Below are 26712 nucleotides of genomic sequence, written 5' to 3'. Positions count from 1 at the left end.
AAAGTAGCAAACTGCTACATTTAAATCTTTGAGTCCATCTCTACATACTTGGATTCATAGGTATCATGCATCGGTATCTCTATATATATGACATGCACTCAATCACTGAGCTGCTACCTGAATAGTACATCTACTCCTCCAGATCTCTCTTTTTTTTTCTCTCTCTCTCTCTATCACACACACACACACACACACACGCGTGTGTGTGTGTGTGTGTGAATATAAATAAATAAATAAAGCTGTTAATTTTGCAAAGCTGAAAGGATGAACCAAGCCAAGTGCTGTAAATTACACCACCAGCATTTGACCTGGTTGGGCTTATTTTTCATAGATTCACAGTTGTATTGGATTATCTGTGAAGTTCCTTCCTCATACTTGATGCCCTGAAGGCCAAGATATTTGTTCCATAGTCAAAATGGGACTAGATTTGGGTCAGTGTCTTCAAGTTGGCTCGTCTGTGCCATTTGGAATGTGCTGATAGGCTGCACATGTAACCGGCCTGTTCACTGGAAAGGGCGGTAGTGCACAACCAAAATATATAAATGCTTTCACCCAATTCACAATCGCCCACTTTACCTGAACTTAAAGACACAGAATCAAGAAGACATACAGGAAGCTAGAATGCTCCTGTTGCGACACAGACACCCTGTTGGCCCCTAAGTCAGGCGCCCCTTGCGGTATTTCTTTATTTTTAAAAAGAGAGAAAGTACAATGGGCTGTCTTTCACCTATTCTGGGTGAAATTTGGCAGCATAACAGTACAATTACTGACCTAAAAACAAGTTGACCAAGAGGGGAAACTCTGCCCAAGTCTTAAACTTCTGGTTGGAGTGCAGAATTGACCATTTCAGCCCGCTGTAATTACTGGTTCAGACCTGTTTTGAAACCTTTTTTCAGCTCATGTTGTTCCCTATACTGTTCTCCATCATTTGTGCCAAGTGCCCCTTGATTCTGACATCAATTGGGCTTTGAAATAACCTTTGAACAGTCCAAAATCAGTACTGATTTAGTGCTGTTTCGGACACTTGCTTGGTGAGGTTACCACCCTCACCTGTTCCTGCTTGGGGGCAGCAAACAACTGCTCCTGTTCCTGGAGAAAGGAGGCTCTTGCCTCATGCAAAAACAGCATATTCCCACACAACTATACATGAATCAGAAGAAAGGCCCTCGACTGGGGCATAACCAGAACTGTCAGGGGGGGAGAGAGAGAGAGAGAGAGAGAGAGAGAGAGAGAGAGTAGGGAGCAAGCTCAACCCTCTGTGCATCATAGACAAGGTAGGCAAGCTCTCAATAACTCTCCATCAGCAACTGTCCATCTTTTTCAAATGAGTCCCCCCCAAAAACCCAAGAAACTGCACGCAAGCCCCTGTTTAAAGAGGAAAGTGCACAAATTTGTGCCAAATGGCAGCAATGGAAGGTGTTTCCCGTTCTAGCCTTCTGGTCTAAAATTCTCCATGATCGGTGCAAAATTTGACCTTGGCACAGACCAGAGGATTAATCCTCGTGCAAAAACGAAGATAATGACGTGAACAGATTCTGGGGTCCAAAAATAGTAACTCCCTAAATTTTAGGAGTTGCTTCCATTGCATCCCCACTAGTCTTCTGACCATCTTTGCAGACTATGGCTACATCCAAATTTGTAATGTAGCTCAACTGAAAGTGAATTTCCACTGTTGACCCCACATGGACTAATCTCTTGGAGATTTGTCCATCTTCACTTTGAACTAGTCTCTTCCAGGCTAGTTCTTCAGCACACTTGTCCATATACACTTTCACAAGTCTCTTCCAGGCTTGTCAATCTACAGTGCCATTAGTCTCTTCCAGACTTGTACTGGACCTTAATTGTCCAATCTTGACTCACTAGACATTCCTGTCCGTTTCACATACTAGCCATGCAACTCAGGCGTTTAGATTTCAAGAGGGATCCTTCCAAAAAGAAAAACTAAATAAAGTAGTAAAAAAAGAAATCGGCATAGAGATAATAGTTGTCACAGTCTTGTGACAGTACAAGTCATGTGCATGCAGTGTGAACACCAGAGCTATTTAACTTGCTGCTGAATTGCTGATGCAAATCTGTCTAGCAGCGTTACTTCACCAGAAAACATATAACCTCGTACATTCCTCCTGTATTGATTAGGATATGTTTCAGTTGTTCTGTATTAAATTCACACTGTGACATCTGTGATTCTCTATACCTGAGAATTAGCTATATGCTGTTCTCATCATGGCTTAGGTTTTGCACATGCTAAAATCTAGGCTGAACTATATCAGTGTGTTCTAGGGCCTGTAAGCTCTCTGAACACATATTTTAGCAGGATTCTGACATTGTTGTGTTTTTAAATCATGGTTTGCAGATAAGTGTGGATAAGACTGAGTTTCAGTCTGCCAAGCCAGACATCCTCGCACAATTTTCAACTGTGATCATTGAACGCCTAAACTCCTGTGGCAAATCCCTAGAGGATACACTTAAGGCTTTATGTCTGCAAAAGAAAGGACTTGAAGTTGAGGTAAGTGCAGGTTCAATTAACGTTGGCTCTGAAAAAAGTTTGATGAACATGCTTTCAAAGAATTATTGAAGCCATGTCTTGGAAATTATTTTCAGTATAATATCAGTAGCAATTGAATTGCTTGAGACTCTTTTCCTGCATAGTGTGGAAGTGAATTTTGGTGATTGGAGGATCTGTCCCTTTTACATAAGACCTTAATCACTCAACCATAGCTGTGGAGACTTTTACTGGTTAGCAATTTGTGAAACATGTCTTTTTCTTTTAACTTTTGCAAAAAACAATTTGCATGCTGGATAATCTGTTCACATTTTGTGTACCTACTCAGCTTACATGTGCCTGTTTGCACATGCTTGGGAAGCCTCCTTCCTGGGGGACTGCCTTTGGAGATGGCCAATGTGCTGGGGAATTTTTTACACCTTTATTGGTGTGCTTGGTGCGGGGTGCTCCTCTATGTGCTGCATCTTGGGGGTGCAGGCCTTTCTCTGCTTTTCACTGCGCTCTTTTATCCACAATTCTTACTTTTACTGCCTTGGCATCTGCGTTTTGTAAAGATGTTGGAAGTGAATTAATGGCTTGCCTCTGAAAAACCCCAACCACAAACCACAGCAAAAAAACAGGGATCTTTGACTTGGATATAGGTTACGAGAACTCCCTGGCTTGTCTGTCTTAAAACACAAACACTCAGATTGTTGACTTCAAGGACAATTCATTCATATGCCACCAGCATAGCTTGCCAATACGAATGCTCTACAATTGATCTTGTATGTGTCATATGATATGCGCCAAAAAGGATCCGACAAGTCTGAATGAGATTCGAAGCATAGACATGTAGGTGTGGTGATGGAGAAGATGATTATCAGGGGAAAATGACAAATTGTCTGACAAGCCTTTTTACATACTGCTGCAGATTCTCACTGCATAGAAGACTTGACTCCAGACTTTTTTATACTTCTGATGCCTCTGGGCATAAGTTATTAGCTTAGAAGGTAGCACTATCAACCCAGGCAAAAGCAGCAGGTCAGTAGACGTCTTCATAGTTCCAGACTAAAAAGTAGTAACATTTACCAGTTTTACTATAGCAGAAATAAGAGATTATGACCTGTGCTTCCTTTCCTAGGCCTTAAATTTCCCTGTATATGTGGAAGCCCTTTGAGGCATTACTTATAAACATATTTCATGTTTATGAGATCTTCAAAAGGGCACTGGATGCAACAGCAAAGAGTCTATTGACTGTAGATATGTATTAACTAAACCATGTTTCTCATCAGCCTTAAAATTTCAGATCCCATCACTAACATGGATGCAATTTTGTGCAAGAAATACACATGATTTTTAGGCCTTTTTGTGGCAAGCATCAGTGCAGACATTTGTAGCATGTAACGATCATTTGCATCACAAGCTTTCACCAACAATAATAGGCTTGACAAACTCCAAAACTGATTTCAGCCTTACCTTTAGTTTATGAGAGCTTGCCGCAGTTGGTCACAACAAAGCAATTGGTTCACTGTGTGTCTCCTTAAGCTTCAAATTGATCTTAAAGTGCTCCAGTAGTTCTAGATACATCAAGCCTTGGTGTCCCGGGCAATTCCAACCATCAGCAGTATAAACCTTGATTGTGAACTAGATCTCCTTGTCTTCAAGCAAACTAGTCCAGAAAAACGAGCTAGCTCTGCTCCAAACACTAACAAGAGAATGTTTTTCCTTTTCTGTAGATGTAAAGAAAACCTTTATATGTTTACTGAGGATGAATGGGAGAATATATTTTTTTGATCCCTAAGAAGGGAAAATATATTATGTCAAGGAATCGAGTGCCAAAAACTGGGATGAGCCATGAGTTAAAGAACAGACTTTAGTGCCTAAATTAAGTCAAGAATATTATAACAAGGGGAATAAAGAAAAACCATGTTTTAGATGTCTCTCACCAAATCACTCTACATGAAACCACCCTAAAAGAAAAGGGAGAGGACACTAGAAAGGATTTTGGAAAGGGCAAGAAGGATAAATAATTCTATGATGTGCAACCTTGGAAATCAACAGCTGTAAAAAGTACAAGTCTAAAGGTTTTGCATATGGACAATGGACATAAGTGCATCATGTCAATATCCATGTGGGAAGTGCATACTTTTGGACTGCATGAATTGTTAAGGATGTATGAAAGTGCTGGATATCACAGGTTTAGACTTATGATAGATATTCAATGAGCCATAACTTTATAAATTATATTGTTGTCAAAAAATTAAAGGTTCCTCAACTATCTAGATAATATTGATATATGGTCAAGATGATGCAAGGAGAAAATAGTATGGTATGGGACACTATGGTGCCCAATTTGAAATTTGAGATTTAAGAATATAAAGGCAATACCATTTGTAGGAGGAGTCATGTGGCATGAAACGCCACTATCCACAATCCACTCACGAGGCTATGGGGCCATCATTGCTGCATCAGTAGCCAACCATGTTCGATCCTTAATCACCTCCAAATGGAGGAGTAGCCACCACTCCGGAGTCCTTTGTAGATTTATTCTTCTTGGTGTCCTTGTCCTTGTGGGGGCCATCCTTCTTCCTCCAATGATCTGTCTTGCCACAAATGTGACAAGTAGACTCCTTGGCTTTATTTTGCCTAGTCTTCTTGTCCTTGTTGTTGTTCTTCTTTCCCTTTTGTTGAGAAGACCACCTTGTCAATGCCTCCATCTTGGGATCATTTTGTCCTTTGAGTTGGTCCTTTTGATGCAAGACAATTGGAACCAACTCCTCCCACTTAAGGGTGTCAGTCTGCCTTGGAGCAATGAAGGCACAATAAAATGCACTAAATTGGGGTGATAATTGCCAAAGCTTATTGACATGCTTCTGCATGGAGGCTGACTTGGATGGGTTCAATACTCACATTTATACCTCCACATACATCCACTTCATCACGGTCATCCGATTGTACAATTGATCCAATTCTAGCCCTATCTCCTGAGCAATAGTCAAATGCTCAATGTGAGGTATCACGGCTAGAATGCAAGAGAGAAATAGGAATGATTGGATGCAGGCATTCAGTTTGTTCCAATGTGCTTGTACCTTCACCAACTTAGCTTTCTTGTCAGCAGAAAGCTTGGAGACATCACGGTTGTAGGATAAACTATGGCCTTGGACATGAGCTTTGTCAAATCATAAAGCTCCAAGATGGCAAGTATCATTACTTGCCAAATGTGGTAATTCTTCCCATCAAGCTGTTGATTTGAAGGATGAGCTAGTAACACGGGGACCTTACAATCCATAATAGCCTGAAACTCCATGTCGAACTCGTAAGACATTGTCACCAGAATAACTTGCACAAAAACAAGGGCAGCCCCTATGACTCCAAAAATGTAGCTTGTTAGGGCTTCTTGAAGTTGATTCAGCCTTTGGAGGTGATGAAAACGCAAATCTATGCCAAAAGGCTGAAAACACAGATTTTTCTCCTTCATGAATAGCCCTCCTACTGCCCTTGAATTTGAAAACACAAACTTTTGTCGTGTTGAAATCTCCCTTTCAGGTCCGCTCATGATCAATCAGCCCTTTAGCGCGGCTCTGATATCATGCCAAAGTACAAGAATGGAGAAGCATATGAGCGATTGAAAAAAAATGAATACAAAGAGAAGAGGAAGAGAGAAAGGGACAGTAGAATGTAGAAATCTGCAGTGAATGAACATTGAAATAAAGAAGGCAAATGTGTAAAAGGCCTATTGAGTGTATCGCACCTGGATGATCTTTCTCTCCATGCCACAAGGACGTGCAATTTTATTGCTTAGCTTAGCATTTGATTAAAAGTCAATCAAATGTGCTAATGTGACTTATACATGTGAGGTTCAAGTTAATTAATTCACAGTGTGGGACTAGGGACCTTGAAATATTAGTTGATGCCAAAGGCAAAAGTTATTACAAGTTATGTTTGATAAGTACAAGGTGGTAACCAGTGTCAAATTCTAGTCTATACCAATTTATTTGCCAATAGTGTCAGTGGTGATATAGAGACTAGGAATTAGTTAATTAATCAATGCTAGTCTAATGGCAAATAACTACTCAGGGATATCTAGAAGACATTGGCATAGGCAATTTAGTTATTGGCTGGTGGATTTACTTTTTTGAGTACTAGAATAATGATTAAATTAATTTTCAGAATTTATACTTTGAAAATTAATTTAGTAAGCTGGAAAATGGGATTAAAGAGCTACCACTTAGCCAAACTTCCCTATGCAAGTTGGAAAAAAACATTTTGGGGATTAGTGGAAGTCTATCCCAGTTAATGTGAGAGAAAAGGAGAATGTTAGAGAGCAAGGAGATGGTGTGTAACAAACCTTTTATATATCAATCATTACGAAGACATATTGGCTCAATGATTTCAAATTACTTTGATGCTCATGTCCTTTGAAAGGCGATTTGTATTTTTTAAGTGTTTCAAAATATGATTATGAAGGGTAGCAGGCTGGTCATCAAGACACAGTAGTCGGAGGCTGAAATCTAGTAAATGTAGCATTGTACTACGAGAGGAATGCTGAAAACTAATCACCCGAGGCTGAGAACTGTTAGCAATAATAGGAGAAGTGTTTTCTGATGTAGACAGCTTGCTGGACAGCAAAAACCCAGGTACTATAGGAGTCGCTCTAGGAGAGATGGCAGTAGCCTATCTCTTGGCACCAGATGCTGAAAATGCAGGGTGATCAGGTGCTATGATTATGTAGCAAATGGAGACCTTCAAACAGTAGGGCTCTGGTTGAAAATGGGCCACCTAGGGTTAGATAGTGATGGGTTGCAATCAGTGATGGCTGGATAGCGGATGGTAGGTGACTGGTGGCTGAAATTTGCACGATAGAGTGAGAAACCCACACAAAAGGATAAGGCTGAATGGTGGGTAGCCTCTATTTATAGATGTTGAAGGGTGTCCCAAAAAAATTAGGGTTTGGGGGATTACTGAAACTCTCTCGAATTGTGTACCAAATTTGCATTTTTCATTAATTAAGCATGTTTTGGGGATGTTTTAAAATGCTAATCAGCTATAAAGCGTGTTTTAGCTCAACACCCTCTCTCAAGTCTAAAATTGAGCCTAAGAGGGAAAGTCATCAATGGTTATCCCAAGGTGTTCCACCCTAAAGTAGCTAGGGCTTCGGACAAAGGATGCACGTCGGCTACCTAGTGGCTTATCAAGAGTGTAGAGGCGATGGTTATCTTACCAAGGGAGTCCAAGTAGTCACCCTAGAGAGGACGTGGCATTGGACAAAGGGTGCATGTGTCTTGCCTAGTGGCCTACTAAGCCCTACAAAGATAGATGGAACCATATTGAACTTTTTTTGTTTTTTGGGGTGGAAAGTTAATTTTAGGGGGTTTGTGGCCGATTAAGTAACAATGACCCAAAAGACGAGGGTAGGGATGGTATACCCAGCATATCACAAAATAGTACAAGTTTACCCATCTACTCGAGGATTGCAGTGACAAGGGGAAAGATGATGAAGTAGCATGTGAAGAAGGATGGTGGTGTAATCCGTTGGTGGAAACAACTTACAGTCCATCTAGTGGTGCTCTGCACAATGGGATGCATAGTATGCCACATGCTAAAAAATACTCTTGCAGCAGGTGCCACTTTGACAATGCTTCTTGTGGGGAAATTGTTCACTTGCCTAAGCGCCCTAGTACAAAGATGAGGAAATTATGCAATGCATAGGGGAAGGTATAACAGGAGGGAAAGGCCGATGTTGAAGACAAGTGCCGAAACCTGTAGAGTACTAAGAAGGGTAGAAATCCCCTCCCAAGTTGGATATCAATGTTAAAGAAGAAAGAGGAGCTTGAAGATGTTGTGGTACTGAGAACCATGTGGGTGAAGAGGGCGAAGCATCCCTACGAGAAGAACAAGGATAGAAGATACTACCATGATAGCATCATGAGAGATGCTGCACGATTCCTCGTGGGAGGGGAAGCCTCCATGGTAGTAGAAGAGTAAAACTCCAAGTAGATGGAACCATGAAAGGAACGAGATGTATCTCGAAGAGAAGGAAACCAACTCTCGCCCTTCAGAATCGATGTGTGCTTTGAGAGGAAGAGGAGTGTAATCCAAGATTTTGGAATGAAGATGTAAAGAGATCAGAATATGGAGAAGAGACTGGTGGGGTCGGAGGGAGTTGAAAAGTATGGTTTACTTGCTCAAATGAAACATAGGATAAAGATATATTTGATGAAGGGTATTTGCTTCGAGAGCCTCATCTATTAAAGTTAACATAATGGAAACCATTTGAATCCTGCACACCAAAAGAAAAAACAGAAGAGGGTTTTGGCTTAGACGACTCAAAAGGGTTACATGAACTTAATACAAGGCCTAGTTGTGATGAAGGAGATGGATTGTAGAAATTACATGGCACAACGGACCAAATCTAAGTAAGGAGTAGATAACACATAGCAAATATGAGAAGAATAGAGACCGCTTTAATTTCAAATGATTTGATACAAAGATGGCTCTATCCACCTTTGCGCTTCCACTATGAAGCTTCGATGGCGATCCAGAGAGATGTTAGGCGAAGAGCTTAAGGTAAGCTAGAAGAATTGTGATTGGGTGGAAGATAGATTAATAATGGCTTTAGAAGGGTCTTCCTTTTATAGCTCGGGAAAATAATTTGGTCAGTATGTCTGACCATATTATGAACGTTCCCTTGTTGGCCAAGGAATATTCCTGAGAATATTCTCTTTGTCATCATGCGGGCGGCATTGTTCCTGAACCCCTCTCTGGGGGATGTTATCCCCCTTGAGATCCCTCCCTAGGTAGGGGCTTCTTTTGCGGCCCTTGTATCCCAAAATAGGTGTCCTTGATAACTCCCATACCCCACGAGTCCTCGAGTTGTTACATATATAACTACTCTATATCTAATCCAAAGGCTACATCCACAAAGTCCACCTTTTTGCTATCCAATCACATAGACCTTATTTGACATACAAGCCATGACCCAGCCAATGTCCGTGCTCACATATGGCTTCTGCTTATAATGAGAGCCTTACAACTTAGAGCATCATGGATCATTGGTGGCACCTTACGAGGGTAAGGCATTGGGCGTATCTAACATGGATCGCGAGACGTGTTAAATGTCGTGATATCTCCAAGATTAGAGAGATTTCTAATCTCATCAATCTAGCCAGATGGAGTAATAGCACTTCATGGAGGAGTGTAAACTGAGTTGTAGGTGATGCGCAAGTGCTCCTCAATCTCTTTATTTGTAAGATGACCAAAATGAGAAGAAGAAGATGGTAAAGGTGAAGGTGTGTCTACCTCCTCCTCAAGACCATAATGCCTTCTCAGAGCCTCAAATGATGGAGAAGCTTAATAGGGCGTCATAAGATCCAAAGAAGAAGGTGCTTGAGACATCATGAGTCAGAATCGAGTCACATGTGAGTCTCGCATAAATACTAGCCTCCACAATCACCATAGGATGCTCTTTAGAAGAGCATCAACTTTGATACCATGTGAAGATAAGCTAGGTTTTGCATTGAGAATATACATGTACGACTAAGATTGAAACACAAAGACTCCGACGAGCAAAACCCCCAAACACAAAATACAAAAACTCAAAACTCAAACATTGAGACAGACAAACACAGAGAGAAGAAACTCAAAACTCAAATATTGAAATGAAATGAAATGAAATGATATATTAATGTCTACAAAAGGCCAAAATGACCTATGAGACCATGAGTTACAATCACGTGTATGATGGTACAATTGTCCAGGCAAAATATGTAGCACAAGCAGAATAAGAAAGGGACTAACTATGGTTATGTGTAAAACATAGAGCTCTATCTAGTAACAATAAGCTCCAAAATGATACAATCTCATGTGGGTATGGAGGGCCTAGCTCTAGCCCGAGCAATAATCCCTTGTATTCACCTATGAAGGTGTTGTCGTTGTCTGTGTTGAGGCCTAGGACGTCTGGGTCGGCTAAGCTAAACGGCTCGATCACTCAGTACTCCTTGTCTGCGTGTGGACTGTGGCGGTGAGAGAGGCTCTCACGTGGATTGTGGCTGTAACTGTATTGAAGTCTTTTGAGTCTCCTTTGCAAAGAAGTCTGTGAGCTGCCTCTGTGAAGGGCCTAGGTGTCCTGGAGCTGCTGTACTCCTAAGGTGCATGTCACGAAGCGGTCGTATCTCGAGAAGAAAGAGGCCAAGGCGTTGTTGATCGGTAAAATCCATGACTCTGGATAGTGGTCCAAATCCGTCTCTAAAGAGACAGTGGAAACGACCACGGACCTCATAATACGTTGGGCAATGGCAGATATAATGCTCCTCTGTCTCTGGCTCTAATTGGCATATCTGGCATACGCGCTCCTCTAGTGGGATGGATCTATATCTGCCAGTCTCAATTTCTAGCTGATGTGAGGAGGTGTGCAACTGGCCAATAGTACATCTGATCCCATGGGAAAGGTGGGTGTCCATGTATCTCGAGTGAACAATAAATCCATCATCTGTGGTATCAAGGAAATGCTAGGGGTAGAAAGCCATCTTTGTCCCTAGCTCTTGCTTTGGCATCAACCATGTCCGCCTGATATCCAACTGGGTAAGATCCATCCTGATGATCTTGTGAATCTCTAACTTGCTCAGATCAAGAGATGGTGCATCAAGGGAGTACTGGAAGGGGGGTAACTTGTCCATGCTAAAGCCATGCAGCTCAAACCAGGCCGACATCTGTGCATACCAACGTGAAGTATCACCCTCTCTGGCAAGCTGCCTGGAGGACTCAAGGGCCAACTGTACATATCTATGTCTGGGTAAGTCCCATAGGCTATGTATGTATGCGACCGATTGGCATAGTTTCCATGCGTTTCGAAAACGGGAGTTTCGAAAACTGGAAGAAACAGAGTTTTAGAGTTTTGGCCATTTGAAATTTTGGTGGAAACGACGTTTCGGAGAAACCAATAAATTATGATTAAATATACATATATATATACACATACTAAGTATACTAGAGACTAGAGTCACTGGTGACTGAACAATCTTAACTTTTAGCACAAGAATTCAACTTCTAAGATCCATGATTTAAATTTCACAAATCACATTGCGCAGCAATTTCACATAGTTATCAATTTCGCAAGTTGCAAATCACAAGATTGAAGAAATCTTAAATCACCCAAAATAACTTACAATATTTTGAAGCAAAAGTGTAACATACTAATATCATAACATCTATCATCCAAGAATCATGATCAGAACTTAAAAGTTAAAAGTGAAGTTCATCATTCATGAGACTCATCACTCGTCACTCATGATAATACAAGTAGTCACCGGTGACAGATCATAGTACTAAGTAGATACATGATACATCAAGATTCATCATTCATCATTCAAATTTCAAAAGTAGGCAACCTAGAATCTAGAATCTAGATACATCTAACATAAACAAATGTCAATTTAAAGACTCAAGAGTCAAGACTACAAGCTATAGCAATGATCATATGATATATCATGTGAGTCGTGACATGTCTCAAGAGTCAAATATCAAAGTAAGATAATAGATCTATGAGATCTCAAAGAACTGATAACTTCAAAGTTCAAACAACGGCCACTGGCTAGCCATGGAAAAAAACATAAGGAACTGACAATTGTCAACAATGCTCAACATCAACAATAAAATCAAGGCCCAAGGCTCAAGCATTTGTAGCAATATCATCTAAGCCAATAGAGGTGTTGTCATTTTGATCCTCCTCTGGCTCATCGCTATCCACATCAGTTGATGAGCCAGAACTATCAGAAGCCCCTGAATCTGCTAGAGAATCTGCAAGAGCAGCTGAAGTGCTAGCTCTATCTATGGCTCTCTGACGTTGTAAAGTAGTCATGCTGCGCGTGGTATGGCTTGGGACTATCATCTCCTGGTAGGGCATGGTATATGTCCTGCTCCTTTGGAGTGATGTCTGGAACAAACCTCACCTTCTCTATGTCGATCTTGTTAATATTTACGTGTGTTTATTTAACATAGAGATTGAAAAAAGTTGTGATCTTTAGATTCTAGAATTGGCATTCAAGAGTCAAACTTCAAAGGCCATAAGCTATTAGCAAAATATAAATATAATCACTTGCGCAGACTCGGGATGAATATCGTTTTTCTCAAGCAGTTGTTATGATCTTTAGATTCTAGAATTGGCATTCAAGAGTCAAACTTCAAAGACCATAAGCTATTAGCAAAATATAAATATAATCACCTGTGCAGACTCAAGATGAATATCGTTTTTCTCAAGCAGTTGGAGGTTGCAATGGCAAAAGACCAACCTCTCTAACTGAGTAGTGGTAAGTTTATTCCTTTTCTTTGTATGGAAAAGGGCCCAAGTACTCCAATTTCTCTCACAAGGTCCTGAGCTACAATCTTGTGAGAGAACCTATATAGCAATGCGTTTCTATAAATCATCATTCAAATAGAAACACAAACGGAGCCATAAGAATCTAAGATTCAACTTTCAAGAATCAAACTATGCAGTGAATGCCAGTGATAATAAATTACAAATAAGTGATTATGTATAATTATTAAAAGAAATCTTGGGTTGTAAATTACCAATGTGGGCGCACAATTTCCATACTTTTCCCACCATGAGACAGACTGAAGTTGAGTCTCTCTCAACTTCGCACTCTCTCTACCAAAATGCAAGCTTTTATTGTGGAATGTCAAAAGATCATCCTCAATCCTTTGAAGCATTGATACATCGCCATCTGTCACCCTAATCATATACTCCATGAATCCCTCTAGCTCCTCGTACTCACTGTGCTCATCATAAAGAGGATGCAAGACATGGGCCATTGCATGAATTGGTCTATGAAACCAACTCCATCTCCTCTCCCATACAGCTATGATTTGAGCAATCCTTAAGATGTCAACATTGAAGAAATGTCAATTCAAGTCTCAAGAATAGTTATTCAAATTTCAAAATTCACACATATAATATCAATTTGTAAAATAAAGACTCAAGAGATATTTACTTGTCCGAGGGCAAAAAGTTATTTTTTTAAAGAGCCTCTCATATCTTATCCATATACTCATAAAGAAGACCCATAGTGCTACCCTCCATATCGGTAATGCGTAGCACTGTGTAGATAGAATTGAGAGTTCTTACCATAGCCTCCACTTCTTTCCACCAAGTATCATTCATGACATTGCACCGAAATGCCATGGTCTTTGGATAATCATACTCATCCCACTGCATGAACTCATCAGACCATATAGTGCGCACCAACTCCTTGTGAACGCGTACCAATCTCTCAAGCACAATGAAGATGTAGGCAAATCTTGTGGTGGAGGGTTTTAAGAGCTCAAGGTGGCTAAATGAGCAAAATATGGTAAGAACCTTTTGCCTCCTCCTCACAAAATTGACCATACTTGTGGCCGTGCTGAATATGGCCTCAACCCATTGAATTTTGCCTATATCCTTAATCAAAAGAGCAATGGAATGAGAAGTACATGGTGTCCATACAATGCTTGGAAACTTCTCTAACATGCTGCCCATGGAGACACAATTGCTTCCATTATCGGTCACAACTTGTACAACATATTCACGCCCGATTTTCAAGATGACATCTCGCGAATGGTGGTATATAAATGCACTTGTCACTACAAGGCCTGGCAAAGAGGCATCAATGGCCTTCACAAACATAGTGCCCTTACAGCATGAGACCATGACATTATACACATTTCTCCTACGGTCGTCAGACCATCCATCACACAAAACAGTGCACCCATATTTCTTCCATGCATCTTTCAATGGCACCTCAATGCATGCCTTTTTCTTCTTGAGCTCTTGTGTGCATAGTGCCTTTGAGGATGGGCCCTCCCATTCACATCCAATGCGGCTGATGGCTTTTATGGTTCACCTCCATTGCTTTGTTTTAGCCACATGGAAGGGAATAGCACATCTAATGAACAATCTCATCAACTCTGGAGTTGCCTCAACTATGGCTTGCTTTTGCATAGCAGCATGTATGCTAGCCCTTTGTAATGAATCTCTAGGAGCACCTGAAACATTAGGCTGAGGCAAAGGAGTCCTCGTCGCACGTGAATCAGAGACCGAGGCTGAAGCGGATGCACTTGCAACAGGATTTGATGCAGCCCTACTTCTCTTTGATGGTCCAACCACACTTGTGCTAGCCTCTTGTTGCTGACTTGTGGCTAAGTCTTGGTTCTGTTCTGCACCAACTTTCGGAAGAACAAGCCATTGCCTCCTCCATAAATCAAGAGAAAGCTTCACATCTCTTGGCACATTTGCACATGGAGTTGTGTCTCTTCTTGGCACATGAGCAAGATGGTCTTTGACCCTAGTGATACTCCTTGTTTTCACCATGCCACAACAAAATACATTTCCACTTTTTAGATCCACCTGACCTCTCATATGAGGTTATGAGAGTAACATGGCGCCAATTAGGATCAGGAGCCATGGTATTTTCTTGGCTGCAAGCTGTCCAAACATCAAACAAATAACACATAAGGCTGAAATAATGTGCACATGGCTGGCAAGACAAAAGTTTTCTTATATCTTGGCTGAAAATTGCAAAAATTCAGTTCTGAAATCTACATGTGCCATGAAAACAGGCTGAATGTTCACAAACAAATGACACATAAGGCTGAAATCTGTGCACACAACTGGCAGGACAAAAAAATTCATATATCTTGACTGAAAATTGATTACTGCAGACATTCAGGTCTGAAATCTGCATGTAACAGGGTGAGTGTTCACAAACAAATGACACAAGGCTGAAATAGTATGCACACAATTGGCGGGACAAAAAATTTCATATATCTTGGCTGAAAATTGATTATTGCAGACATTTAGGTCTGAAATCTGCATGAAACAGGCTGAATGTTCACAAACAAATGACACACAAGGCTGAAATAGAGCACACACAACTGGCAGGACAAAAAATTTCATATAGCTTGGCTGAAAATTGCAGACATTCAGGTCTGAAATATACAGGAAAAGAAGTTGAATGTTCACAGCTAAAGGTTACCTTTCGAGAAGAGAGCTTTTAGCATTATTGAGTGACCACGGGCTGATGTGCAGCAGTTCAAGCACGATTGCTTCAGTTCGAGCAGGTGCAGTAGTAGGAAAGTCCAAAACGAGTAGGGGGAGAGATAAAATATGCAGGTGACTAAGGAACACAGCCTGTTTTGGGGGTTTTATCCTGCCCGTCCCCATATGGCAGAAACGCTATTTCCCAGAAACGGAAACGGCCAGAAACGGCCGTCCCGTTTGTGGGCACCAAAAATGCCATTTCTGGAAACTATGTCGATCAGGTGAGGGCCTCTACCACAATCAGTGTAGCTGCTAGCCCGGTGTTGATGATCTCATGTGGCACTGAGGCCTTATATCTGATCATCATGGATATCATGGACACTAGGGGTTTCTCCATCGACCTCCATCCGTCATAAGTGTCCCCTGATCTGCTATGATGGTCAAGAGTGGGCTCCCATATCTGTACTCCATAAAGTAGTGTGGATGTGACCAGTGTATCGAAGAGCCATAGCTTGGTGCGGGGTTCTTGGAATTGCATCTATGAGCACATCTTCTCCAAACCACCTAGTGCTGTGTATCCGCGAGTTAGTCTAGTGTCTGCGGCCTCTCGCATAGAAAAGGTGGGCCTTGTGAATAAGACTCCCAGGTATGTATAAGAATCCACATACTCGAGCTCCTTTGATCCATATGTGAATTTAGGTACTGATCTTCTAACCCACTGTGGTGTAGTATTAAATACCATCACCTTGGTTTTACCAAGGTTCACTGAAAGCCCACTGTCCAAAGTATAGGAGTGTAATGCATCCTAGTGTCTCTGTAGACCCTCTGGAGAGTCAGCTACCAATACAATGTCATCTGCATACAATAGGAGAGGTATCCAAACACAAAGAGAAGAAACTCTGTAGTGAATGAATGATGTAAATGAATATAAGAGTGTATAGAATACCCAAGGGTAGAGCAATGCAGTGTTGGAGGGTGATGTCCACCGGAGACGGATCCCGAGTGTAGTGAGTGCAGTAACCACCAATTGCAGATGAGAGAGTGTTAAATAATGAAGGGCAGCATGCTGACTCACCAAAACACAGCAATCTGAGGCTAAACTCTAGTAAACACAATAGTGTACCACCAGAAGAAGGCTGAAAACTGATCACTCGAGTCAGAGAACTGTTAGGTGATAGCGGAGAAGTGTTTCTTGATGTAGATGCCCTGCTAGACAGCAAAAACACAGGTATTGCAGCAATTACTCGATGGCAGAGATGGCATCAGTATGTTGTTTGGCATAGATGCTGAAAACGTAGGTTGATTAGGTGCCATGATGATGTAGCAAATGGAGACTTTCAAACAATAGGGCAATGGCTGAAAACAGGCCGCCTAGTACTGGATAGTGATGGGTTGTAGTCGGTGATAGTTGGATAACAGATGGTTGAAATCTGCACGGTTGAGTGAGAAACTTGCACAAAAGGATAAGGTTGAATGGTGGGCAGTCTGTCTATTTATAGATGTTGAAGGGTGCCCCAAAAAAATTAGGGTTTTGGGGGACCAGTGAAACTCTCTTGAACCATGTATCAAATTTATGTTTTTCGTTAATTAAGCGTGTTTTGGGGCTGTTTAAAAACGCTAACCATCTATAAAGTGTGTTTTAGCTCAATATAGGTGATGGCTTCCATGGTTGTTTGAGTAGGGCGATAGTAGTTTTTCAGTCTCCTTTGCAATGAAACTTTGAAATTTCTCTCTCTATAGCATATCCTCTCATCCTGCAGCCATCTATTAAGTTATCTCAGCAAAGTCTATCCATTTGAGTCATAAGAGGTGGAGATATTGGAAATCTTTGATATAAACTCTAATTTACAGCATAAATTAGGGTTTGACAACCACCTGGGGATGTAGGCTTAGAATTGAGGGCCTAGGACTTAAATTCTAGCTATTGAAATTAAATGAATTCCAAGAAGATTCAAGAGGCCAGCCAGCCCATATCAAATTTAGGGCTTAATTTGTCTTTCAAGGAGTAGGGTATAGGCAATTCCCATGCAAACCAAGGGGAAAATTGGTTTGAAGGCTTGTTAGTAAGTTTCAATAGCAAGAGGCACTTGGATTAGTGGAGGAGATCAGAGGATCTTAGTTGTTGTCCATCCTTTTGCAATAGAAAACAAAGAAATACTGAAAGGGGCACAAGCTTTAGGGCAAATAAGCTATTCATTGTCCAAGATTAAAGCGGTAAACTGTGGATGTTCAATTTATGTGAATTAATTGCTTTCTATAATTACTGTTAAATCAGATTATTACCACCCTATCCGAGGAGGAAAATTTGTTGCACTCCAATTGAAAACCAAGTGAGAATGATCGGAGGTTAGGCAGCCTATAAATGGACAATAAAATAATCATAAAAATGATCAAGTCAGCTAGCTTGTTAAAATTGGCCGATTGTTGCATATTGAAATCTGGATCTCCATTAGATTTGAAGGAAGAAGGTGCTTTGGGATGTTGCTCATGCGTGTGTTCAGGTTGGTGGACGGGCATCCTCCATGTGGTGAGGTTCAGTAGGAACATGTGCATTGAGAGGAGGCACACAGTCGGAAGCCATGATGGTGAGAGAGAATGTATAGACTGAGGGAAAATAAAAAGATCGAGGGAGCATGCGAGAATGCCTACTTAATTAGAATTGAAAGAGAGATAGAGAATAGAGAAGAATCGGACTGTAAACAAAGTAAGTGCAGATCTATTGTCTTTTTTCTACAAAGGGTGGAAAAAGCAAGGGGGAGCTTAAGGAGTTTTCTTCCATCTTTTAATTAAAGGTTCAGTCTATCAAGACGAAGGATTATGAAAGGATAAGAGAGTCAATTTTTAGCAATGTTACGTGTTTTAGAAAAAAGGGCGAACAAGCAACCACCTAAACCGGATCAACAATGGCACATGGATTGACCAAATTGATTCCTCACTCTACGTCTCCAACGTAGGCAATCTGGAGACATCGCACCCTCAACGTCTTTTGCCCTTTGACCATGGTGGCCACTTATATAGCCACCAAAAGAACCGTCTTGTTTTGGATTGACAGGTGACCTGACCTTCTCTTTCTTTCGTCTTGTTCCATATTTGCTCCCCCTGCCACGTTCGATTGGGTGATTACCCCTTTTCACCACTCCACTCTGCACAGAGAGATTCTCTCTCTTTACTCCGCACCCAATCAATTATTGCTCCCTGTCTTTGTGTTTAACCTTCTCTCTCCTTGTAAGCAAACATTCTTTTGTAGTCAAAAACTACATTTGACTTTCTCTTTCTTTCAAAGAAACAATTGCTCAGTCTTTCTCTCAGCTTGACTTCTTTACAGCCATTCTCTCCCCCTTTCAGAGAGACAACTGCTTAGTTTTCTTTCACCCCTTCTTTACAGCCATTCTCTCTTCCTCTCATTAAAATTAAGATTGACAATAGTGTTTATCACAACACTTAGACATAATGTTAATATTAAAATTGACAATCACATTAATGCAAACATCAAATGTTAAGACTACAATTACATTCAATGTTACATTAACATTAATATTAAGAGTAACAGCTAATCAGAATACCGATGCTTATTCGGGATACAAGTTTTCAGCTTATGATGATAGGCTACCATAGACCTGGAGTGGCAGCTCCCCAAACTCTAATCATTAGAACCATAAAAAATCATTCTTGTGCATAAGCATCACCCCAATTGTAACTAGCCTTCCTTCCATGGATGGGTGGTAAATCCTTGATTACAACTTAATTACAATAGTAAATAATGAGTGCAAATCTGAAAATACAAATTTACCTATTGATCTTGGACAATGCACACCGATTGGCCACAAAATTAGCGCCTCTTTCGGTATTTCTTTAGCTTGATTGAAGAAGTTGATTTACAATGGGATTCTCCCAATCCCTTTCGGTATTCCAACTCCCCTTGTTGTGATGAATCACCGGCAAGTCTTTAATCCGATTTGCCCCTTGATTCAGCCAATCAATTGGCCTTCACCCGCTTTGAAGGAGATGGAAAAATGTCCCAAATTCAATTATTTGCTGGTCCCTCCACTTGAATAGGCTAAAAATAGCTTACGCCATGTTGAATCCAAGTCTTGGAGCTTCTAATTTTTGACACACTTTCTGAGGTTGTTGCTAAACCCTAATTTTTGTTGCAGATTAGGGTTTACAGCAGAGAAATCTGACATTTCTCAGTCTCCAAGGTTCCAAATGCTAAGATCTTTGGAGCAAGGCTGTGAAATGGCTGGGAGATGAGAGGGAAAGCTCTAGAGAGAGAAAATTCAGAGTTTTGTTGCGAAGAATGATTGAAAATAAGTCAAATACAGTTGCTGCCCTGCCACAACAGCATGTAGATGCAAAGAACTCAAGAAAATCAGTCATTTATTATTGTTGCCCTATCTCAACAGCCTGTAGATGCTGTCACCTGTTGTTGATTGGTCTTCTTCTGCTCTTGGCTGCCTCAGAAGGTCCTCCAATGGCTACAAAGCAGATCAACAGTCTCTTCTCTCTCTCTCTTGCAGGCTGAATTTATAAAAAATGCCTCTCTCCAACCTCTAAAGACGTTTTCCAGTCTTGCATGGGCATTTTTGACAAGTGGTAGCCTTTCCAAATGGTTTTTCAGCATTTTTCATAACTAAATATTAATTTTCAACATTTAAATATTGAAAATTAATCTAATAATTATTTCGGTCTCTTGAAAAATAATGATTGGCCAATAATTAAATTGGCTAGGCAACTTTCATTTGCGAGTGTCTTTGCGCCATCTTTGATCATCAGATTGACGTTAGGTACCATGAATCGCCACTTCTCTAGTGTCACCAACTGACAATTATGGCCAAATGGATGACCTAGGCAAACATTTGGCACCAAATACCACCAAGTACTTGTGCGGCATAACTTATAGTAACTTTTGCCTTTGACATCTTGTGATTTCTTTGGGTCTCGGGCTAAATTTACTTTAACCCTAGCTGCACCTCACATGTGTAACCTTTACTTAATCATATGATTAAAAATTAATCCACGTGTTAAGTGAGGTTTCAAAAATACGTGTCCTCATAACAGTCCTCCTTCCGCAGGATGGGTGGTAAATCCCTGATTATAACTTAATTACAGCAGCAAACAATTAGTACAAATCTGAAAATACAAATTTACTTACTGATCTTGGACAATGCACACCTGATTGGCCCCAAAATTGATGCCTCTTTCGGTATTTCTTTAGCTATATTGAAGAATAAGTTGATTTACAATGGGATTCTCCCAATTCCTTTCGGTATTCCAACTCCCCTTGCTGTGATGAATCACTAACAAGTCTTTAATGCGATTTGCCCCTTGATTCAGGCAATCATTTGGCCTTTACTTGCTTTGAAGGAGATGGAAAAATGTCCCAAATTCAATTATTTGCTGGTCCCTCCACTTGAATAGGCTAAAAACAGCTTCAGCCTTGTTGAATCCAAGTCTTGGAGCTTCCAATTTCTGGCACACTTTCTAAGGCTGTTCCTAAACCCTAATTTTTGTTGCATATTAGGGTTTACAGCAGAGAAATTTGAAATTTCTGTGTCTCCAGGGGTCCAAATGATGAGATCTTCCAAGCAAGGCTGTGAAATGGTTGGGAGATGAGAGGGAAAGTTGCAAAGAGAGAAAATTCAGAGTTTTGTCGCAAAGAATGACAAAAAATCAGTCAAATGTAGCTGTTGCCCTGCAGGCTGTTACAACAGCATGTAGATGCACAGAACTGAAGAAAATCAGTCATTTATTGCTGTTGCTTTGTCTCAATAGCTTGTAGATGTTGTCACCTGCTGTTGATTGGTCTTCTTCTGTCCCTGGCTACCTCAGAAGGTCCTCCAGTGGTTGCAAATCATACTGGCAACCTCCCCTCCCTCTCTCTTGCAAGTTGAATTTATAAAAAATGCCTCTCTGCAGTCTTTAAAGACGTTTTTCACTCTTGCATGGGCATTTTTTACAAGTGACAACCTTCCCAAATGGTTTTTCTAGCATTTTCCATAACTAAATATTAATTTTCAGCGTTTAAATAATAAAATTTAATCTAATAATTATTTTGGTGCCCTGAAAAATAATAGGATTGGTCAATAATTAAATTGGCTAGGCAACTTCCATTCCCGAGTGTCTCTGCGTCATCTTTGACCATCAAATTGGCGTTAGGTACCATGCTGGGAGATGAGAGGGAAAGTTGCAAAGAGAGAAAATTCAGAGTTTTGTCGCAAAGAATGACCAAAAATCAGTCAAATGTAGCTGTTGCCCTGCAAGCTGTTACAACAGCATGTAGATGCACAAAACTGAAGAAAATCAGTCATTTATTGCTGTTGCTTTGTCTCAATAGCTTGTAGATGTTGTCACCTGCTGTTGATTGGTCTTCTTCTGTCCCTGGCTACCTCAGAAGGTCCTCCAGTGGTTGCAAATCATACTAGCAACCTCCCCTCCCTCTCTCTTGCAAGTTGAATTTATAAAAAATGCCTCTCTGTAGTCTTTAAAGACGTTTTTCACTCTTGCATGGGCATTTTTTTACAAGTGACAACCTTCCCAAATGGTTTTTCTAGCATTTTCCATAACTAAATATTAATTTTCAGCGTTTAAATAATAAAATTTAATCTAATAATTATTTTGGTGCCCTGAAAAATAATAGGATTGGTCAATAATTAAATTGGCTAGGCAACTTCCATTCCCGAGTGTCTCTGCGTCATCTTTGACCATCAAATTGGTGTTAGGTATCATTAAACGCCATTTCTCTTGTGTCACCAATTGACACTTATGGCCAAATGGATAACCTAGGCCAACAACTGGCACCAGATACCACCAAGTACCTGTGCGGCATAACTTATAGCAACTTTTGCCTTTGACATCTTGTTATTTCTTTGGGTCTCGGGCTCGTAAATTTACTTTAACCCCAGTTGCACCTCACATGTGCAACTTTTACTTAATCATGTGATTAAAAATTAATCCACATGTTAAGTGAGATTTCAAAAATACATGTCCTCATGACACCAACACAAAACTTGAGCACGAGTACTCGACAAGAAGCATGCCCTGTCACCGTATTCACCACTTGCAACAGGTGCTCCCATGCATGTTCCTCTCGCTAGCTGTGTCCCAAACCACCTTAACGAGATAAAAACATACTTGTCATGTGTGAACCATCACGGTTTTGTGAGCAAAAGTGGTTTTGTGCACGTTCATGGGATCTTGTGTCCAATTTCAGGTTGAAGCTTTGACACCAATGAAATGTCCCCCTAGGATACAACCTGCACAAGAGACATGACACAAATCATATCCACAAATAAAAGGGATTGGACATCAAACTTACCTCCTAGCCATAGAGCCAAAGGGGCTCACCTTCGATCTTGGGAGATAGTAGCACTTCGGGTCATGATCATAGGGGTTGGCATCCCATAACACTAGCTCACATTGTCCTAGTGTATGGATGCGTCGGTCAATGGGCAAGGAGTCCAAGAGTGGTGGTTGCACAATGAATGTGCACAATAGGGCCTTGAGTCCTATACATAGGACTTGGCTGCCCTAACCCTGATGTGGCCTTAATGCATTGGCACTAAGGCACTTCATAACTACTGTGACAAATGCTACTAGTGTCCATCTGGATCTGGAGGGACGTGACTGTCGGTCAGTGAGGGCCATTCACTAGCTGTGCCAAATAGAGATGAAAGATTCCCAAATTTTAATGCATGGGTGATAGGTGGATGCATAGTGTATGTAGGAGGATGCACAATGTGTGTAGGAAGATGCTCAATATGTGTGCATGTGAAGGTACCACTTCCCTCTCACTTTGACCTTTTGGTCCTCCCTCCTAGTAGGGTCAATTAATAGTACTTGAGAAAAAAAAGAAAGTCTTCTAGTATACCGTAGTTAAAATGCACTTTGTGTATGGATGTGTGTACTATGTGGGTGTATGTGTGAGTAGGTGGATGCATTATGTATTGATGGATGCATATGGAGTGTAGATGCACTATATGAGCTTGCACCCCAAAGAAAATTCTGTATGTTTCTTATGGTGCCTTGTGCAGCAGACACAAGTCAATTGTGTGAGGCCATGCTTTGTAAGGGAGCTCCCCGTTTGGCAAGGCACCAACCATACAATGCCATAGAACAGTCTTGTTTTCAGAGGAATCCTGCTTTTCCAAAGCCGTGGAAGATGTTTTCTCCACCATCTCAATGGTTTGCTCATTTGATAAAAAGCATTGAGGTCCTTTTGGATCCATGTCAGAGAGAGGACGAAGCAATCTAGCAGACAGTGTAGGGTGGCAGAGGTTTGGGAGTGGGGGTGGCGTGCTGTACAGTCTAAACTCTTATCCAATTACCAAGACTTATTCAGTGGAGGAATGGGCTCTAGTGGAGACCCAAGGTCTTTAACTTTACAAACTGGCTGGTAGTGCATTCCTAGAGCATATCTAGCAGAAGCAGCCACGAAGGACAGTGTTAAATCCTGGTCACGGACCACATCATCAATGCAATTAATGCCTTTTTGTGTGCTAAAATACACTCTTTTCATCTCCTAGAGCTAACAGTTCAGCAAAGACTCTTACTCTGCTGAATGATTTTCAATTGCAAAGAGTTGATGAGCTGTTTTTGTTGAAGTGTCCATTGGAGAGAGAAGAATTTTTTGCCAACTTGCATGAGATTAGTTGGAGAATGGACAGCTTGGTATATCGCCCTCAAAGTGGCCAAATTACTGTGCTAGACCAATGTTTCTTTTGTTTCCAAACTCTATAAATGATCTGGCAATTCATGATAATCTATATAGAGAATATTCAGAACATCTTGCTTCTTTGGTAAATGACTTTGGCAACCAAGTCCCTTCCTGTTTGCCTTTGTTTATCAAATCATCTTATAACAATATACATTATTTTACCAGTATTTGCTTTCTTCATATAACATAACAAGTGGAAGAAAGAATTTTGCAGGTGATCATGATAGAATGCACAATTGTGAGATCCCATGAAAAGGCCAAGTGGATAATTTGATGCAATTTCTTAATCAGCCAGTAAGCATTTGCTGCACTGTATGATTCTAATCCAATGGATAACTTAGATGCCTAAGAAGATGACCCATGGAGGAACGCATGCACACTTTTTTATGTGTGTATCAATAATATGTGACCTGTCAATCCACAAAGTGGCTGAATAAGATCACTATCCAATCCTTTAGTGACAAGACATGCTAGAAAGAGATCGGTGCAGAGATATTCTCATGTACGCTTTAGAATAGTAGACCCAATGTAGCCAAGTTGTGGGGTCTCCCTATTGTCCAGAATGTTCAAATATGCAGTCAGGAGAAGTAATAGCATAGACAGCTTCTGTCAAACCTGGAAATATCTAAAGAGTGAGAAGGAGATGGTAAGTCCAATAGAAGGCAAACTGAGAGAAGACTCCATGAGAGATGGGAGAGGCTGCAGGGTGGTTCTAAGTGGATGAGGAGGAGAGATGTTTTCATGTGGACATGGGGTTCTGGCACCTTTCCACCTAGTTTCTCATTTGGTTTGGCAATATAGCCCAAGAAATTGGTTTTTCACTTGGCCATTGTACTTATGATATACTTAGCAGGCCTTTCTTCGTACTGTGTATATTCTACCTCTCAGGGAGTGAGGTTTGAAGTTGCCCCCCAGGTCTCATTAATAGAATCTTCTTCTCTGAGAAAAAGGTGTTTGAGAGACGAAGACACCTGCTGAAATTCAGTCGAAGATGGTATGTGCCAAAATATGTGCAGAGAGGGCTCATCTAGAGGAATGCTGTTTTCATCTCAAAACTTTAGGGAACGAAGGTCAAATGGGCTGTATATAACAATGTGAGTAGATTTTCCAGTCTAGAGTTCTGACCATTGCATCACAAAGATATTGTATTCATATCTTCCAATCTGTAAGAAATAATTTCTGTTTAATTTCTTGTTTGTGTCAGCCATCTTGAATGAAAATTTCTCTGCTAGATTTGTGCTTGTGTCACCAATGTTCAATTTAATGGTTGCAGGAAGTTGTATTACTTGAAATTGATAGTTTGGGCATGGACTTGCGGGTGCACTGCGGAAGAGAGGTTCAGACCATAAGAATTCCATTCAACCAAAGGGTATGATTGGACTAAAGCTTTTCTAAGGTCTTTAAGTTGCAGTTCTGTTTGTATGATTTTTGATGATCTCATATGCTTTTGTGTGGTGCCCCACAACTTATTTTTGTTGAGAGGTATAAAGCATGAATGTGGTACTCTGTATACATAAGCAGGCAACCAGTGTAGAGCATGCTGAACAGCTCTTAAACCAGCTACTAAACCCCCGAATACAACATCGAGCACGTCGAAAGCGACGGCCATGGTCTCAAGGAAAGGCTTCATAATACACTTCCAGAAAGGAGGATTCTATCTGTGCATCTGAATCTATTTGCGGTGTTTATAACATGAGCAGTTTCTGTTCTCCTAGGTTCACTGGTTTGCTGATATGAGAGGAGATGAGTTCATAAGGAATGGCTCGGTTGTGTGGCTCGTGGAAAAATGCGATCACAAACACAGGATACCTAACCACAAAGCATCATGTTCACATGGAAGTGAGCTGCCAAGCAGCTGATGAAAGGGAACTTCTTTGTTTCATCATCAAAGTCCTGCAGCAGTCCATAGAATTGTTTCCCAGATATGTAACATATTTTGAGTTCTTGTTTCCACAATTCATTATGGCCATAAATCAATCTACTTTTTGTAGCACTTCATGCTTTCGGCAGGCAAGAGTCTACCTGGTGCTAGGCAGAACACCTGTGGTTCCATCTTATCTTTCCATCCCTTGTGTTCTCACTCAATTACCAGCTTATTGTGGTTTTTGCCTGCCATTTTCCAATATCTACAAGTCTGAGTCTTGGGTTTTGGTGGTAGTTCTTGTCACTTGCATCAGCCTTTACAAAGAAAAGTTCTTGTTCCTTGCATCAGCTTAACTGCTTCCATGATAAAAAGTAAACTGTGTGTGTGTGTGTGTTGAGAGAGAGAGAGAGAGATTGCAAAAGGCCAAAATATCGATATGTGAGATTGTATAACTGCTTGGGAAAGAAACAGCAAGTAAAAGCTAGAAGCTCAAAAGGAAATCGTGAATCCTATTACATGTGATAAAACATACATAGGTTTATAGAGACTAAGCCCAAATATATGGATTGGGCACATGGATACCTTGAAGCTAGATATTGAATCATCCATCTAGGATCCAACCTACACGCGAGAGACAACAA

The 26712-nt window shown here is 40.8% G+C and overlaps 1 protein-coding gene and 2 pseudogenes across 3 annotated transcripts in view; 1 reads left to right on the top strand and 2 right to left on the bottom strand.

Annotated features, from left to right (window-relative positions):
- Positions 1 to 26200, top strand: part of LOC148028515 (uncharacterized protein At3g49140-like) — a 119191-nt gene extending 92991 nt beyond the window's left edge. For 2 of the 3 annotated variants that reach the window (XM_087688798.1, XM_087688797.1), the window contains exons 10-12: positions 2354 to 2506; positions 25481 to 25576; positions 25729 to 26200. In XM_087688798.1, the coding sequence (XP_087544924.1) occupies positions 2354 to 2506; positions 25481 to 25576; positions 25729 to 25839 (360 nt within the window). In that variant the 3' untranslated portion in view covers positions 25840 to 26200. The remainder of the gene's footprint in view (positions 1 to 2353; positions 2507 to 25480; positions 25577 to 25728) is intronic. The other variant, XM_087688799.1, reaches the window with a different exon arrangement.
- Positions 10393 to 11801, bottom strand: LOC148028517 (uncharacterized; annotated as a pseudogene).
- Positions 12150 to 14919, bottom strand: LOC148028516 (uncharacterized; annotated as a pseudogene).
- Positions 26201 to 26712: the final 512 nt, after the last annotated feature.

The sequence above is a fragment of the Lygodium microphyllum genome, chromosome 11 (genome assembly GCF_053477565.2).
Source record: "Lygodium microphyllum isolate KBCC chromosome 11, Lygodium_microphyllum_v1.1.10, whole genome shotgun sequence".
Classification (NCBI taxonomy): Eukaryota; Viridiplantae; Streptophyta; class Polypodiopsida; order Schizaeales; family Lygodiaceae; genus Lygodium; species Lygodium microphyllum.
Note: the sequence above shows the minus strand (reverse complement) of the source record. Positions and strands in the feature narration are given on the sequence as shown.